General features: G+C 45.5%; 2 protein-coding genes across 3 annotated transcripts in view; one reads left to right on the forward strand and one right to left on the reverse strand.

Annotated features, from left to right (window-relative positions):
- The window catches only part of kdm6a (lysine (K)-specific demethylase 6A), a 19,748-nt gene extending 7,687 nt beyond the window's left edge, over positions 1-12,061 (reverse strand). The window contains 6 exon segments of the mRNA XM_079357957.1: positions 1,309-1,429; positions 5,777-5,835; positions 7,905-7,954; positions 9,025-9,133; positions 11,206-11,269; positions 11,419-12,061. Coding sequence (XP_079214083.1) covers positions 1,309-1,429; positions 5,777-5,835; positions 7,905-7,954; positions 9,025-9,133; positions 11,206-11,269; positions 11,419-11,594 — 579 coding nt within the window. The 5' untranslated portion in view covers positions 11,595-12,061.
- Positions 12,062-13,345: 1,284 nt separating this feature from the next.
- On the forward strand, positions 13,346-17,188 carry fundc1 (FUN14 domain containing 1). Of its 2 annotated transcripts, none has more exons than XM_079357488.1 (5): positions 13,346-13,453; positions 13,994-14,153; positions 15,367-15,442; positions 15,583-15,711; positions 16,417-17,188. In XM_079357488.1, the coding sequence occupies exons 1-5, from the start codon at positions 13,435-13,437 to the stop codon at positions 16,492-16,494; spliced, it is 462 nt and encodes a 153-aa protein (XP_079213614.1). In that variant the 5' UTR covers positions 13,346-13,434; the 3' UTR covers positions 16,495-17,188. The 2 variants fall into 2 exon arrangements, with proteins under 2 accessions (XP_079213614.1, XP_079213613.1); XM_079357487.1 differs by lacking the exon at positions 13,346-13,453 and adding an exon at positions 13,488-13,694.
- The last annotated feature ends 112 nt before the right edge of the window (positions 17,189-17,300 follow it).

Raw genomic sequence — 17,300 nt, forward strand, 5'->3', positions numbered from 1 at the left:
GAGAAACCGTACACAGAACTTTTCTCTTTTTGGTCGGGGAGGGACGGAGGGGAGGAGAAGACGCGACACGTAAAAACCCGCCCAAGATGACGGGGACGTCTCGACGTGGCGTAACTGGACGGGTTCAAAAACGTCCTGACGAGCGGAGGAGAGAAGAAGCAGCTTCGTTAACGACGCAAAGATCAAACCAGTCGCAGGATTTCAACGTCATCACCCCCCCCCCCCCCCCCCCCACACACACACGCACAATTCATTTTGTCCCTTGCGTGCCTCGTGACACACTTCACATCCCGACTAAATTAAAAATATCCCTGTTGATATTTGCAAACTGAGCTGCAGCCTAGTTAGGAAACTGTTTCTTCATCACTCGCTGCCTCTGACTCTCTTCCTCTATCCGCTGTGCTCTGAGGGGATTCAAGAGGAAGCTCCCTGAAACCTGCATCCTTCACAATACCCTCTGCATCCTCTTCCTTCCCACAATCATCATCATCATCATGCTCTAAAAGGCCTTTCCCCTTCTCCCCTTTCTCCTACCTTTATTCAAGCTCTGCTGCTCCTTCAGATGTTTAAAAGCCCCTCCCTGAAGACAACTGGGGCGGTGTGTGTGTGTGTGTGATATCCTGGCAAAGAGCCAGGATTAAAAAGGGAGGGGTGAAGCTGAGACGGAGAGAGAGGACGTGCAGCACGTGCAGCACACTGAGCTGCAGACTCCAGCAGCAGACGAAGAAGACGTAGATGTGACGGCACGTCCTCGCCTGCACAAACTGTCGTGCACGGCCGGCGTCAGAGCGGCCGATCCAACAGTTACACTGAATTCTAACAACAGCGTACTCCTTCAAAATAAGTCAATTAACATAAGTATGCAGTTTAGAGATGTCCTGATACTGATACCAGTATCGTCAGGATGCTGGTAAGATCGTCGTCTTCTAAGTGTTTTGGAGCCAAGATTTGTTGCTGTTCTCCATCCGAGGTAAAGTACCTATGTGTGCCTGCTTGAGAGTGCCTGTCTGTCTTTTATCAGTACTCGTATCGGTGCATCTCTAACGCAGTTAATGTAAAGCAGCTCTGCAGCACACTAATGCATTCAAACACATCCTCAAGCCTCCTGTGACAGGACGTCTGGAGCAGCACGAGGCTCAGGGTCAGGTATCCGTCTTCCCCACTGAGGGAGCGTCAGACAACGACAGGCTCCCATCACGAAGCCCCTCATCACACGCAGGCTCACAGGTGTGAGAGCAGACCTGAGGACTAGGACGAGGGAGGACCGACCCGGTCCACCCTGAACCGACAGAAGCGTCAGAGAGTTACCTTTAAACTCGACTCGTAGTCTGTGTTGACTTTGAACATGAGGCCCAGTCTCAGGTGGATCTCTTTCGATCTTGAGAAACCGGGGTCGATGTAAAGCACCTCCTGGAACGCCTTGATCGCCCTGGAAGAAAAACGCAAAGACAAAATATATCTCATCAGGCAAAAGCTGCAAAATGTGAAGTCACCTCGCTCATTTTAAAATGATCCCGACACAAATCTTGTGTATTCACAATCAAAAATCTGAAAATAGACTTCACTTAAAGAGTCACTGCAGGGGTTAATATCATTCATCTTCTTCTTCGGGGGTTTCATAAAATGAGCAGAGACGTCCTTCTTTTCTATTGACACACTGAACTTAATTAGCATAATCTTCCCGGGACTTCAGGCTGCGGTGGAACCACTGGAGTCCCTGAACCTTTAGTTCTTTTGACCTTTTTGTGGAAACGGGACTCTTGAGCAACGTTTTCATAGACTACTCCCAGGAAACCATTTTTTTTTGTTTGTGTAGCGTTTTTCTCTTTTGTTGAATTCATTAGTTAGCGCTTAGCTGTTAGCGCTTAGCTGTTAGCGCTTAGCTGTTAGCGCTTAGCTGTTAGCGCTTAGCTGTTAGCGCTTAGCTGTTAGCGCTTAGCTGTTAGCGCTTAGCTGTTAGCGCTTAGCTGTTAGCGCTTAGCTGTTAGCGCTTAGCTGTTAGCGCTTAGCTGTTAGCGCTTAGCTGTTAGCGCTTAGCTGTTAGCGCTTAGCTGTTAGCGCTTAGCTGTTAGCGATTAGCTGCTAGCATATGACGCTATTTACGTAGTTATCGTTATCCAGCTTACACGCCGCCTACCAAATAGGGCACGGGTGGCTGTGGAAACGCAAACAGGACCAGGCTTAGTCGAAGCAAACTGTATTGATCCGTACCGGACTGCTTTGTGAAAACGGGACTTTGCACGTCATCCTCCCGGCGTTTTTCTGTCTTTTTCATTTAAAGGCAGAAACTGCCCAAAACTAACAACCAAACAAAAACGCATCCTTGTGGTGCTTTCAGAAAGCGTCACATCTTTTTTTACGCTCATTACAGTACAACAAACTGCAATAGTGTTTCTACAGATCTGCTTCTTTAATCTCAGGTTGGTTCTAATCTAATGTTACTGAAACATCGTTAAAATAACGAGTCCTTTTAAGGCCCCGTTTCAAATCGTGACCCGAGTCTGGATAAATCATTTGTGATCTTTGCATTCACGGCTGGTATTGAAATTAGTTTTCGTTATTTTAATTCTGTTTGGACGGTCGGGCGAGTCTCAATATGCAAAAGAGGGAGGCGAGGCCCGGCTGACCTTAACGAGAGACGACCTGCTCCTTTCAAATCAATGAAAAAAAACCTGGAAATCACAATGTCAAAGATGTGGTTTCAAACCTTTTGGTCACTTTTTTTTAATTTTTAATTGGTGCCAACGTTAGCTTGGCATATCGCTGAACGATGACTTCACCGCCTCACATCCCGAGGTCTTTTTTTACGGGTTTCAAGAACTTAAAAGTTTTAACTGGAAGATCTGACATCATGTTCCCCAACGACCACCTGCTGCTCCTCTACAAACTGGGACCACGACCAACCCGACGCCATCGGACTGTGTCGTCCTTCACAACCACTGCCGTCCTCGTTCGTGCACGGCCCGCTGCGACCTCAGCGGTGAGGCAGCGTATACAACAGTAACGCGAAGGAGAGATCCTTCCTGTGCATCATTCCTCACGACCTTTTCTAAAGTGAGTCATATCAGGGATTCTCTTCATCTTGATCTTTTGTTGTTCATGAAACTCGCTGTAAGACGTTCAAAGTGGGTTTTTTTTTAATCGTCTTTCTCTTCTGGTCAAATATCAAAACTTTCTTTTTTTCGGACACGGAGCGAAAACCAGAGCGATCTACACGACCACTGGCTGTGTGTCGACGCCGCACGCGCTCGGTGGACACAGACCCAAAGAGCGTCATAGAACGTCTCATCCACGGATTAACTGGTTTTAACTAACGGCCGACTTTTACAACATTTCTCGTGATTATCTGGCGAGCTGAGTCTTCAGAGGCGGAGCGGCTGGTACGCGAGCTGAAAGAAGCGGCCGCCATGATTCCAGCGATAACGATCGTCGACTCAAAACACGCCGGAGTCCGCAGAGAGACCGGATCACATCCGGGGGAAAAAAACCCAGGAACAAATGCTCGTCTCCAAATGAACCCGCTCGCTGTGTCGCTATCACAACAAAAGGCAGCGGCGTGTCAGCACGAAACCCCTCGTCTGCTCCAAACAGCCCGAGCTCTGAGCTCCACACACACACACACACACACACACACACACACACGATGAACTCAATGCCCCTGTTCCCTCCTCCTCCCCGTCTCTCTACCTCTTCCTCCTCGTTTATCTCATCCCTCTCTCTCCCCTCTGTGCTCACCCTGCCCTCGCTCGCCGGCTGAATCCACACTGAATAACTTGGAGAGCGACACACGGCGTAAGACGATGAGCGGAAAAAAACAACAACAACAACAACAAACTCGATTCAGTAAAAGTGCATCAGAAGAAACAGCTGCTCTTTTTCAGCCCCACACGGACTGAGAGAAGAAAACACAAACTGAGATTTGATTTTTCTTTGCAGAAAGTTGTAAACTTTTCTCGACGCCAGGAAGAAAACCTACGACTTCAAAACCACATGAAGAAAAGTCTTCTGTTGTTATTAGACGATCAAAAGCTGCACGCCGTCTAAACCCGTCTGATTAAAGGGAGACGCAGCCTTCCTCGCACCGTCAGTCTTTGCATAATCCTTTGAACCTTCTGTTTTCCTCCGTTTCCATGACAACAAAACAAATGTTGCTTTTTCTAAATCGAGGCCGACTCGAGTCGCTCTCTGCTTTGACAGCTCAGCATTCCTTCGTGGGTCTTGAGCTCAGGGTGACGTAATCCCTGCTCGAGAGTCCAACATGCCCCCCCCCCCTCTCTCTTGCCCCCCCGCCCGCCCCCCCCTCCCTCATTCATTCCCGTTCCCAGACAGAAACTTGGCCGGGCATCAAGGTCAGCAATACAGCTTCATTAACAAACTGAATATTCATGAAACGTGTTCCTCTGGATGAAGATGCTAAATAGAGTTTTTTATTCCATGAAACATTCCCGGTGTGTTTCAGATCTGTTCTTATTTATCCCACCTCCATGGGAAGAGCGCGGCCGTGCGTGTAAAACGCCACGTTCCTTAAACGCAGGACGCCAATCAGAAGGAGCAGACGTGTGACGGTGCGTCCAGTTTTTGTCTGCGTCACACTTCATGAGCCACTGCTACACACACACACACACACACACACACACACACACACACACACACACACACACACACACACACACACACACACACACACACACACACACACACACACACACACACACACACACACACACACACACACACACACACACACACACACACACACACACACAGAATGAGACGGGTTGTTACACACGCCAGAGCTGTTTCAGGGTTGGGCGCCTTGCTCAAGGGCATCTCGGCTCGGGAAGTGACCTGGCAACACTCCAGCTTCCGGACCAACTTCCATACTCTAATCCCCAGGATCAGGCCTGAACCCAGCGACCCTCCACACCCTCTGTGTGTGTGTGTGTGTGTGTGTGTGTGTGTGTGTGTGTGTGTATATATGTGTGTGTGTGTGTTCTGACGTCTCGTTTAGAAGCGAGCGGCGTGCGTTTGCAGCCTGCAGCGGCTCAGCCTCTCCGTGTTTGTTTGTCTGTATCTCACAAACACGCCGTCTGCATCATGGAAACACGTCATCATTCATACACGACCCGAGCTGTTCTAAAATATTTACACAACACGTTTAAACACAGCCTGAACGAAACCACACAACCCTCCGCTCTGATGTCCGTGCATGACGTCAACAGCTCCACGGGAAACGCAGGGCTCTAATTGGTTGCTGACACTTTCATAAATCGGTTTGACTGATTGGTTGTTGCAGCTTCTCGGTGCGCAGCAGACTGGAGGAGATCGTGACACGAGCAGCCGTCTGTGACGCTCTGCATCCTTCGCCGCTCTTCAACCACCGCCTGACGCTTCCACGCCAGAGAATCACCTGAACACGAGACGCTCGGCAGGCGGCGAGCAGACCGAGCTCCCCCACAACCCCTTCAGCGAAGTGATCCTGCGCCCAACCTCAGCGGCGAGGAAAAGAAAGGAGACATCCTTCCTGCATCTTATTCCACTTTACTCTGCAACATGACACAGAGTCTGTCACCTGCACCAAACGAGTAACGACCGATCGATCGATCAGCACGAGCTCATCACCTTCAAACAAATCTGTGTGAACGCTTTAAAGCAGCAGCTTCAACGGTCGGTAATCTGAACTTATAAAGATGTCAACGTTCATATGAAGGGTGAACATCTGAAGCTTTGTGGAACCAGATCGTTCTGTAAAAAAATAAATAAATAAATGACTTACCACTGAAATGCGTTGTAATGGAAGTAAACCATCCCGAGGCCGTATAAAAAGGCGGCATTCTGCGGAGAAACAGGGTCGGAAAAGAAGTTTAATCATCCTGAAAGCTGAACATGTTCATCAAGGGAAAGAGTGAGGAGGAGGATCAAAGACATCATCAACCTGCCATGACATCATAAGGATGAGTCATCACTCCCCCCCGGTCTGAAAGTCCACTATCTGCAGGACGCAGACTACATCGTGACCTCTGCTGTCCAGAGGTCAGGACGCCCTCAGTCCACCGCGGAGACGTTTAATCCTGAAGAGCACAGAGCTGTCACATCTCATCAGCGTCCAGCTCTCAACACCTTTTTTTATAAAATAGACCCTCCGAACAAACGCACCTCCTCATCCTCAGGCAGAGAGAGAGAGAGAGAGAGAGAGAGAGGAGGGCGAGCGAGGACGCCATCACATCACGGCCGATTGGACAATTTACATCCAGACTGTGAGCATGAACGAAACGCTGGACAAACAAACGCATCGTGAACTTGAGACAGCGTGCAGCAACCGAATATGCGGCGCCGAGGACTTCTGTGGCGTGTGGACCTCTGGTGTCGTGACAGGCCGGGTCACATCCAGAGAGGTGAACGGAAACGCACGTTCAGCGGGTCGAGTCTCGCTGATATCGTGACGCCACGTTAACATCATTTAAACGAGGGACACCGATCCTCCCGCAGCTCACGTTCTGCATCAAGACCAGGACGTAAGCTACGTTATGATGCGCTACATGTCGGGGCAGGAAGTAGACGATCAGGCGAAGGGAAGTGGGCGTCGTCATCTTTCTGCAGGACACAGACCGGGTTCAACGTCCTGACACGCGCTCTCATCAGTTTATCACACGACACATTATTTACTTCCTGATCACCCGCGACGCTTCAGCCGTTAAACGCCAAAATCAGGACAGCTGTCTGTCGTTTACAATCCCCTCTCCTGCCGATCGATCGATCAGAAAAGCGTCTCGGTTGGTCGACCTTTCCTTCCGTTTCATCTCTAAGTAAACACGGTTGGATTTCCCACAGCAAGCCTGACCCTGAACCACCACACAGTGGACGGGTGCCGTCCATTAAATAACAGTAACAGGGCATCGAAGGCAGAGAGGAGACGACGTGACAGGCGACATTAAACACGTGTTAGTCAGTGGCGCTCTGGCGCTGCAGGCTGTGGACGCAGCTGTCTGACTCTGCCGGTCACAGCCGAGGACGTGGTGACTGCTCGGACGACAGCTGCTTCTGTGATCCACATGTAGCTGTGCCGTATCGCCTCTCGAAGGCACAGAACCTTAAAACGTGCGTGGCGATACAGGAATCGATGCTGGGACGGTACTGTTGAGTGACACATCACCTGTGGTGCAGTTCCAAATAAAGCACATAGGTGGCAGTAGAACCCGGACTACATGATGAATGAAAAATAAAAAATAAAAACAAGCACAAATAAGAAATTTTAGGCAACAGCAGCAAACCTGAAAGAAGAGCTCATTGAACCAGAACTCGAGCAGGAAGTCGAGTTTTTCGAGAGGAGTCACAACGTGAAATACTACAGCAACACGAGCGACCTCCGTCTACCCACGACACGACTCACAGCTGGACGCACAGGTCCGACTGGACGGGTTCAGAAGATCACAGAAGCACGTGTTATCCTTTACTGGATAAGACGAGCACGCTGCGAGAGAGAGAGAAGGCTTCAGGCAGCTGATTAATGGTCGTCAGTCACGCCGTGTGATTGGTTCATTAACAGAAACTTCCCGAGCAGAAGAAAAAGCAAAGTGGCGTCCGAGCGAAGAGAAGCCAGAGTATCAGTGAGCTGGAACGCCAACCTGATGGAGACTACTCTTAACGTCCTCGCCGCTTTCCCTAACAACCTGACGACGTCCTGCGAGGTCACTTTCTGCACGACTTCACATCTTAACAAGACAGAACATGTCACCAAGGCACGCCTGCTGTTGCCATGGTGATATCAGACGCTTTTTGACAGTTCCAGAAGAAAGAAAAACCCGACGTGCTGACGTCCGTTCGACATCACAGATAGTTCGCCGCGGCGTGTTTGAAAGAAGAGCATGTGTAACAGGTGATGAAGGCAACGAATCAGGACTCACCTTCCAGTAGTCCGACTGTAAACTGAAGTACCTCTGGTATGCAGATAATGCTGAGAGAGAAAAAGAGAGAGAGAGAGAAAAAAAGTTAAACAATTCAGATTTAACATCTGAGCTGCACTCGAACACTTCACAGCGGGAATGTTTTAAAGATGAGCACAAAAGGTTGAATGAGAATGATCCTTTGTCAACAGGATTTTTTTTTTTTTTTTTTTTTTACAGAAAATAAGTGCACACACGGAAAGAGTCCTCGTGAGAAACTACTTATTGACACAGCTTGAAATCTCACAGTAAGTCAAGGAAGGACGGACGAGAAGGAGAAAATGTTTTACCAAGGAGAAAATCAATACGAGGTAAAAACGATCAAATCAACTCGTTTCTTTAAATCGGGACAGAATTTGTGTTGATGACCTGCAAACAGGTCCGCAGGATACGGATCATCTGACCCACCCCCCCAATCACATCTTTGTACATTAATACTGATTCTGTGATTGTGTAATACTCTTGTCCCAGTCTGGGAATTCACATCGCGTTTTGGCGTTGTGCAAGCACGACACAGCGGGAGCTCCACATACACACTGAACACACACACACTCTGCTGAAACCACCTCGTCTCTGTTACTACCTCTGAAGACGGTGCACGTTGGGGGTAACCCCCCCCCCCCCGCTCCTCTTTTTAATCACTGCCTGCATTCCACCTCCACAGTGAATCAGTCTCATCGTACAAACATCTTAGAGGACAAAGAAATCGTGGCGTCGAATCTGAACAAAATGTGTCTCGAGTGCGGAGGCTGCAGTCCTCCAAGCGCGCGGCTCAGGTTCGAATCCTGCACATCATCTCTCTCTGACTCTCTCTCTCTCCACTGCCCTGTCTCTCCAATAAAGGCAGAAAAACAGAAAGGTTTCTAACTGTTGTTATTAACTTCACTCCGTCGTGGTTAACGCAGGTGATTGACAGTGACGTTACAGGTTTTTTGAGGTCAGGTTGACACTGTCCCTTCTCTGATAAAAGTGCCTTCTGGGTAACCGGGGCTTGGAATTTGATGACTATTGCCGTGTAATAACAGAGGACGTTCTTTGTGACATTTCCACCTGGCCTTGACGTACACGTGGAGACGCTCACCTTTTGGATAGTCCTCCAGCAGGAGGTTGAAGTGTCCCAGCTGGCAGAAAATGTCAGGGTCCACTTTGCCCTCGGCTTTCAGGACGAGGGCGTTGTAGCAGCTCACGGCCTGCACAGAGGAGCAGCGAACACGTAATCATAGTGAGACACATGCTACCCAACGACAACGAAGAACACTGAGTTTAATTGAAAAGCAGGGACACCTGAGGCGGGGAACAAAAGTATTATGATAATCCCAGTGTTGGTGTCTTAGACTGTGTTCACACTGCAAGCTTTAATGCTCAGGTTTGGATTTTTTTTTTTCTCGCTCAGCTGTTCTCAATCTTTTTTTTTTTAAATATGAGCTCCATCTATGAAAGAGGCCCGCGTCTGATTTCAAGAAGTCGGCTGCGGTGTGACTTATGTTCTTCACACCATCATACAGAAGTCCGATCTGAGTCACACAGGAGCAAACAGCCAGGTCATCTTTGGCTGTGGTGTGAACGCAGCCTTAGAGTTTTACATATTAAACAGCTGTTTGCTCATATATTGAACATGTCATGGTATAAACTCCAGATAGACAAATGACTCTCTATAGAGCACAATGCAGCCATGCAGATGTGATTAGTCTGTCAACTCTGTGTTAGTCGGAAGCCATGACAATTAAAGTGCAATACTATTGACAGTCTTTGTATTACTTTTAACACTTTTAACACGGCGGTGTCTTTCTGGGGGCAGATCTGTGATGGAGGAAGTGTCTTGTGTGCACACAGAATATTCAATAAGAGTCCTTATTGTTCTTCAGACTCGCTGTGTAATTATGACCTGCAAAGAGTGTTTGAGGAAGTTCTGAAACATAGAACATTTCATCTGTGATGTCGCATTGTCCTGCAAGATGCATGCAACTCTGCAAGCATGCTTTTCACAAATGCATCTCTGCCAAGAACTGCATGCACCTCGCAGGACAATGCAAAATATGGCAGACATGATTTCTACGCAGCCTTTAAAACACTGCTGTTTGCACGTAATGTTTACACATGCTGATGATCTTCTATCGAGCCTGCAGAATAATGAGGACACTTCATGTATAAACTTCACAGACTTGGTCATCACAGATCTGCCCACAAGCATCAGATTTACAGCGTTTTTAACACTTCCGCGAGGTGCATGCAACTCTTTGCAGGGGATGCATTTCTCGGCATAACACCGGCACTCATCGTCCCATTTACAGGACTAACGTTTCGTGATATGAGCCTTTCAGATGGAGATTAGCTTAGCAGCTAATGCTAATAAGCTAGTAAAACCCTCGCTGCTAAGATTATTTTTATTCCCACCCCTGCCATCTTGATCCGAATCAAAACAACAATTACTTTGCAACTGTAAGAACTAATTTAAAGTGTGTTGTCCCCCCTTCATGAGGTCTTTTATGTGGCTCTGTTTCACTTTGGTGTGCGAGTGTGGAGGGGACAGAAAACTAAGCTAGCTAGCCACTAGCATGCTAACATGCTAACGGATTGAGCTGACGCACAACCCAAACTCTAGCAGCCTGTAGTTGAGGATGAGATCAGCAATATACACACCGACATGTCTGAAAAAGTTTTAGATAATCGTTAAGGGTGTATATACTACCACTTGTGCAGATTTGTTATCATACTTTAGCTAGTCACATGTAGAAGCTGTGCAGCTACATGTTGAGGTTTATGAGGTAACCTCAGTGCCCCCCCTTCAGCTTGACTACATTCAACTGAGAAATAAAACACACCTTCCTGTCTCTCTTTTTAGTGCCATTATATTCACGTCGACTCTCTTTGTTCAGTTATTTATTCTCTTTCTCGCTTCAAACGGATTCAACCGATGGCACAGAGGCATCACATAGCACGGTAACAATTCTCTCCATAACACCGCTGATCCTCGCACGGGGAGGTTGGACACTTTTTGTGCACGCTGCTGCGGATCTTTCTGTATATTTTTTTTGCACATGGCATAAAATCCACTGACCAATATACTGCTTTTTTTGTATTCTGCATGGAAGTGCAAACGTTTTGCTTGTAATATTCACCACATCTCTACGCCGATAGCTCCTTCTGCAGCTGGTTCAAAGTTGGGGGAAATGAGACGCTCGTGCAGATTTCAGGTGGTTCATGTATATGCACTTAACAGGTGAGATTTTTTAACCCCAACAGAGAGGCTGCTGTGACATACCTTTAACAGCAAGGCCTTCGTTCTGGCGCCATCTTCTTGAAGCCTGTGAAATCCAAACAGTGAGCTGCAAGTAGAGGACAGACAACACGCAGGCGGTTCCGTGTTACTTATGCGTTGTTGTGGAGGGAGGTTTTTAAAACTCTCAGAAGAAAATTAGACCGGAGAGAAAAAAAGCAGGTGAGACTGCTGAGCAAAACAAACATGTTATCTAACCTGTCAATTGGGACCAGGTTGTCTTTTTCCTGCGCTGTTAGCTTCGGAAAGTCCTCTTCGATTTCAGTCGCTGCTCCCGACGCCATTTTCTCCTCGTCACTACCAGCAGCAGCAGCGCCGAGGCTCCGGGCAGCGGCGGCGCCGGACACCGGGAGCGACACTCCGCACGATTTCATTGGAACGAACCGGGGGGCGATCGACGGAACCGGGCGAACTCCGAGCACGATGCAATGCAAAGAAAAAAAAAAAACGGAACAGCTCAGCCCTCCAGGACTAGAACATGGGGCGTATCGTAATTCTTGCCAAATCCTCAAGGAAATGATCCATTCAAGTTACCTTCCACGCGCCTCATCGTGCATGAAAACAAAAGCGCGTGCTCCGGTGTGAATGTGTGCATGGAGTTGATGGGATGTTGAGTTTTTTTGGAGGGAGTGTCACTTGATAATATCGCAAAACTTCCCCCCCCAACCATCGGCTCAAAGTTGTTGTAATTGTGTCACACAGGCAGGCTAAAACGCACGCCGCCACCGTGGACACGCCCTCCGATTGTTTGAACCAATCAGCTGCAGGCATTCGTGCCCACGTGACTATCTCCGAACACGCGGACGAACACGCGCACGCACTCACACGCCGAACGGCCTCACAAGACCCGCCTGCGCTCACGTGATTGGTTGGTCATAACCTATTGTGATTACGTAACTGCCTTGTTACTGATTGGCTGATTGGTTAGCTGATTGGTTGAAGTGGTTGTCATACATCTCTATTGGGGGCGGCTGTCAATACAGGTTTGTTGCAACGTTGCACAAATATAGATAGATAGATAGATAGATAGATAGATAGATAGATAGATAGATAGATAGATAGATAGATTTTTTAAATATATTCCCTTGTTTTTGTTTTTTAAATTACATGTAGTTTTAATAACACTCGTAATAATATTTGCACACATATGCCGAAGACACATTATTCCATTTAAAGTGGACAAAAAAAGTATAAAAATGTCCAAATAAAAATAAAAATCAGGGAAAGTTTAAGTACAGGGTACTGGACAAAAAAAACCATCCAAACTTAGAAAAAGTGATAAGTCCGCACACCAGAAGCTGCTCCATGGACATGTAAGATCTGATTGCAGATCATTGAACACAACCACTAAGTAGACTAACTCCAAATGTGTATTTTGTTTGAAATAATTAAAAAACTAATCGCTGTTGATTCAGAGTTTTGATTTATTTTTCACATGTTTTTATGCTTAATGTCCCACTTATTTTGAGTGAGCCACTGTGACACATTTTCTTCATGACTGGGAACAAACTCCAGACAAAGAAATGTAGAGAATCATTTATTTTTAAAACAGAGTATCCATAGATTCACATATTCATTCTTAGCAAATGTTTCAACTTTAAATATGTCTTGACTTTTGACTCTAACAGGGCAGTTTTCCACGAGTAATTATTCACGATATTGCAGTTCGTACAAATTTGAGATTACTTTTAAGTGTTATTGCAGAAATTATCCCATAGACGCAGAAAAGCTATTCTGTCAACAGGCAACTGTTTAGCCCCTTTTCAACCGGGGGAACTATACCCCAGAACTATGGTCTTTTAGAGGAACTATGTGCGTTTCCACCAGATTTACCTGGGTAAATATGTCGTTCTGGATAAATAATCTCCCCCGAAAAATGACCCTACTCACGGTTATGTACTTTCTGAAGGTTTAGGGACTTGTGGCCCCAGTCCATAGGGTCCACAAGCCGACACACTTTGAAACCACAGCATTGCCCTCAGGTTGTGCCTGTGAAAACCACAATGTGCCAATTAAAGAAACTAAAGAGCAGTTATCTCTCTGGGGGGGAAAAGAAAGATGAACCTTTGCCAAGGGTCCCCAGCAGACCACAGACTCGCTCCTGCACAGACGGATCCGGCCCTGGTGTCTGTCTGGGTTTGTCTTTTACTTTGAACGTCAAAATTACGTAAATGACGTAAAAGCGTCCAGGCAGCTGAGGACAAGCACTTCAAAATGGCGAACCGCGACAAGGGTAAGCAGGCCTTTAAAGTCATTGCATCTCTGTCTAGATCGGGACACGGACTGATTTAAGCACGTATTACACTCAGGAAGTGTTTTTGAAGTTTTACTTTGACATGTATGTCTTTAAAAATAGGTCTTCCTGCCGCCCGAACCAGGTTTGTTCTGACGCAGTTTTCAGTGCTAACTTTTCCACTCGTCTCTTTAGCTGCTAATGATGCATTCAGGTGCACCACGGACATCGGAGAATCGAGGTTGTTCTTCAACTTTTAGATGCTTAATGTCGACACGGACCATGTTATTCAAACGTATTGTAATTTTAAAGAGCAAATTAAATCCAGATCGCTTTACCTCGACAGGAAGTTATGGATAAAACGTGCAAGATAAAAGACAGCCAACACTTGTTTCGCTTTCGCCGATACTCGAACATTACGTGAATGCAGTGTGATGATTCTACTTTAGCATACAGTGGAGGTTTAAAATGATTATTATATCTTTCTTAATATAGTCCTGTTGTGTATCTACTGTACGCTTATTGTCTTTCTCCACTCAGCTAAAGAGCTGGAGGAGGAGATCTACGACAAAGTGGTGGACCTGACAGAATACGCCAAAAAACAGAGATGGTGGAATAAGCTGTTTGGGAAAAACTCTGGACCTCTGGCAGAGAAATACTCCGTGGCGACACAGATAGCCATCGGAGGAGTCAGTGGATGGTAAATAATACTCATTGGAAATGCATTGTGATGCGTTCAGGTGCTCAGGAGCTGTCTACATGCATAGACTTAGACTTAGACTGAACTTTATTGATCCTTTTGGGATGACTCCCTCAAGGAAATTTAGGTATAATATTTGCATAATGTGCATAAATGTGCATATTATGCATAAATATGAATAATATTTATAAAGAATAATTTCACTCCTATTTGTTGAAGCAAGTAGTTTGTTTCCTGCTCTTTAAATGATAATACTGCTGACTTTAGGGTGCATATTTTTTTTAATCACAAGCTACTGCAATAACCTGCAGAGCAGATACCAAAGGAGAACTTAGATTTAACCCCCTTTACGACTTGGTTAGATTTAGGATTTCAACTAGAGGGTAGGCATGTGGTGAAGTGGGTGTGATTCGGGGAGAATGCGGCTAGACACTTCTCGAATTCATGCTGGCAGAAACTCGTCTACGTCGTGATGCTTTTAAAGTCGTGTGTGTGTCTGCCTGTCTGTGTGTGTGTGTGTGTGTGAAGTTTTAAAGTCGCCTTGTTGCTGTTAAAGTGTGCTATGTAAACGGACCTTGCCTTTAGCAAAGCTTCCTGAGAAATAAAACTAGTCTGTTTAACTTCGAACAGGTGTTTGTAAAAACTTTAATTAAAAAGGTGCATCTACATTTCACATACAAACAAAAACAAAAGTGATAGAAACGAGTCATGGCTGCAGTGAAATCCACTCAGGTGAGGTGATGCATTAAGTGGCTGCTTGTTCACAGGTTATAACTAGATGGAAAAACAATGGTCATGTAAGAAGTGAATAAATGTCAGCTCCTGTTTTGTACACACTCATCGTCTGCCTTCTTGAAACCTGAGTCCAGGCGGGAGCGCTGCATCAGCACGATTTCTCTGTCGGCTCTGTAATCGTTGCAACATTTTCTCCATGAATTTGCCGATTTAAAAAAAATAAATCAAAACATGACTCATCAGTTTTCTGGCTCACACACTGATCAGGACATACAAGTCAGGTGGGCGGGGCTTGTCAGAGGGGTTTGCTTGGGGAAGCGATGCTGAATAAAAGAAAAGTCCGTTCTGTTCTTTTTATGACACAGAAAGGTTTGATTACAAATGTAAGTACAACTTCACAACACCATAACGCTGGTCCTCGTTATATGTTGAGTGTGTGTGTGACTCGTTTCGATTGACTTTCACGCTTTGTTTGTAGGTGTGCAGGATATCTGTTTCAGAAGGTGGGGAAAGTTGCTGCGACATCAGTCGGAGGAGGTCTGCTGCTCTTACAGGTAATGATGCTGCAAAGATGTTCTCTTTATTCAGCAGGCAAACAAGAACACGTTTGTTTTTTTAAGAAGCTCCATTTAAATGCAGATACCAGTGTGGTGAGTGTGCCTCATGTGTTTCATTTGCCTGACTTCTCCTCCAGATAGCTAACAACAGTGGCTACATCCAGGTGGACTGGAAGAGAGTAGAGAAGGACGTCAACAAAGCAAAGAAGCAGCTGAAGAAGGGCACCAATCAAGCGGGCCCGGAGTTGAACACATTCATGGAGAAGGTGAGAATTCAATCTTTGTTTGGAGCCAATTTATGAAAGATGTTCTCACAAGACACTTTACAAAGAGCAGGTAAAAGACTGCACTCTCTGTTATATTATTTACAAAGAGCCAGCGTTAGTCCATCAGGAGCACTGAGCAACATTTAGTAAAAGTGACGGTGAAGAGGAAAAAACCTGGAGCAGAGACGCGTGAGGAACAGCCGTCTGCTGAGACTGTTGAGAAGTGGAAGAGAGAGAGGGAGACGCAGGAAAAGAAGAAGGATAGAGACAAACAAAGCAACGAGGATGAATCCTGTTCATGTGTTTGGATTGTTATTATAATAATAATAATAATACATTTTATTTATGGGCGCCTTAAAAAAAAAAACCCAAGGACACCTTACAAGCGGAGTTAAAAACAAACATGAAAATTAAAAACTTAGGAGAAAACAGTTTTGCATAACACAATTAAATGTTATGTAAAGCTCAATCACGGCTTCATGGTCTCTCTTTTTTTATTTATTTATTTATTTTATCCTGCCACACTGATGATCCACACGTTGCCTTAATGCTTCAGATTGTGTCGTTTTATCTGAAGTGTAGATTGTTTATTCTTGAAGCTTTGATGCGTTACCAGATACCACTATTTGCACAACTCTCTTTCTTTAATTGTCTTTTTATTGTCCATTTGTAACGGGTTGTAATGAACCACACTGTTTGTTTCAGACCCAAGAGTTTGTGAAGAAAAACATTGTCGTTACGAGTGGTTTCATCGGAGGATTCCTGCTCGGCCTGGCCTCTTAGGATCTGCCAAATGAGAAGCGTCTGCATTTCTGAGATGTAACGAAAGCTTTAGGGAAACAGTCAAAACTCTTTCTGGAGGTACATTGAATAGCAAACAACCAATCTCTGATCATAGCTTCAGGCTATGCGTCTCTGTTAAAGCTGCACATCTGTATGTCTATTGTGAAACTGTACCTCTGTGGGATTTATTGATAAAACCAGAAAGGCCTATTTAAAAGAAAAACTCCACTTTGCAGGCCAAATAAAAAACATATCATGCAAAATGAATTTTAAAAAGCCATTGAATTGTTGTAGTTGTGTTATGTATTTATTGTTTACCAATTTGAGTTTGAAACCTTTCGAAAGATTATGCACTATTACTGCTCGCATGTTGAGGGCATTTAGGTTGACTCAAACACGAGCAGAGAAATTGACCTTCACATGGCAGGGTGGAGACCATCACTCCCAGTACTGTTTTTTATTTCTTTCAATTCCAGACATGCTAATAAATGGCCACTATGGTTAAAATGCGGAAAAGATGCTGGATTATTTTTTGCCTTCATTTGTAGAGTTTCAGGTGCATGTCGATGGGTTGTGTCAGACTCTCCTGTATCTCTGTTTTTATTGAATATGATCATCAGTGAATTGATGCTTAAAGTACTAAAGGCTGTGTCTATGTACCTTTGAAGAACTAATAATAAAAAGAAGAAAATCAGTGAACTTGTTTCTTATTGTTTAATTATGCATTTCCTTATACTTTTTACAATTTAATTTAAACTTAAATGTTTCTACACAAGACATTTTTTTCACTTTCGTGTTAGTATGTT

This window comes from Symphodus melops, assembly GCF_947650265.1.
Source record: "Symphodus melops genome assembly, chromosome: 12".
NCBI lineage: Eukaryota > Metazoa > Chordata > Actinopteri > Labriformes > Labridae > Symphodus > Symphodus melops.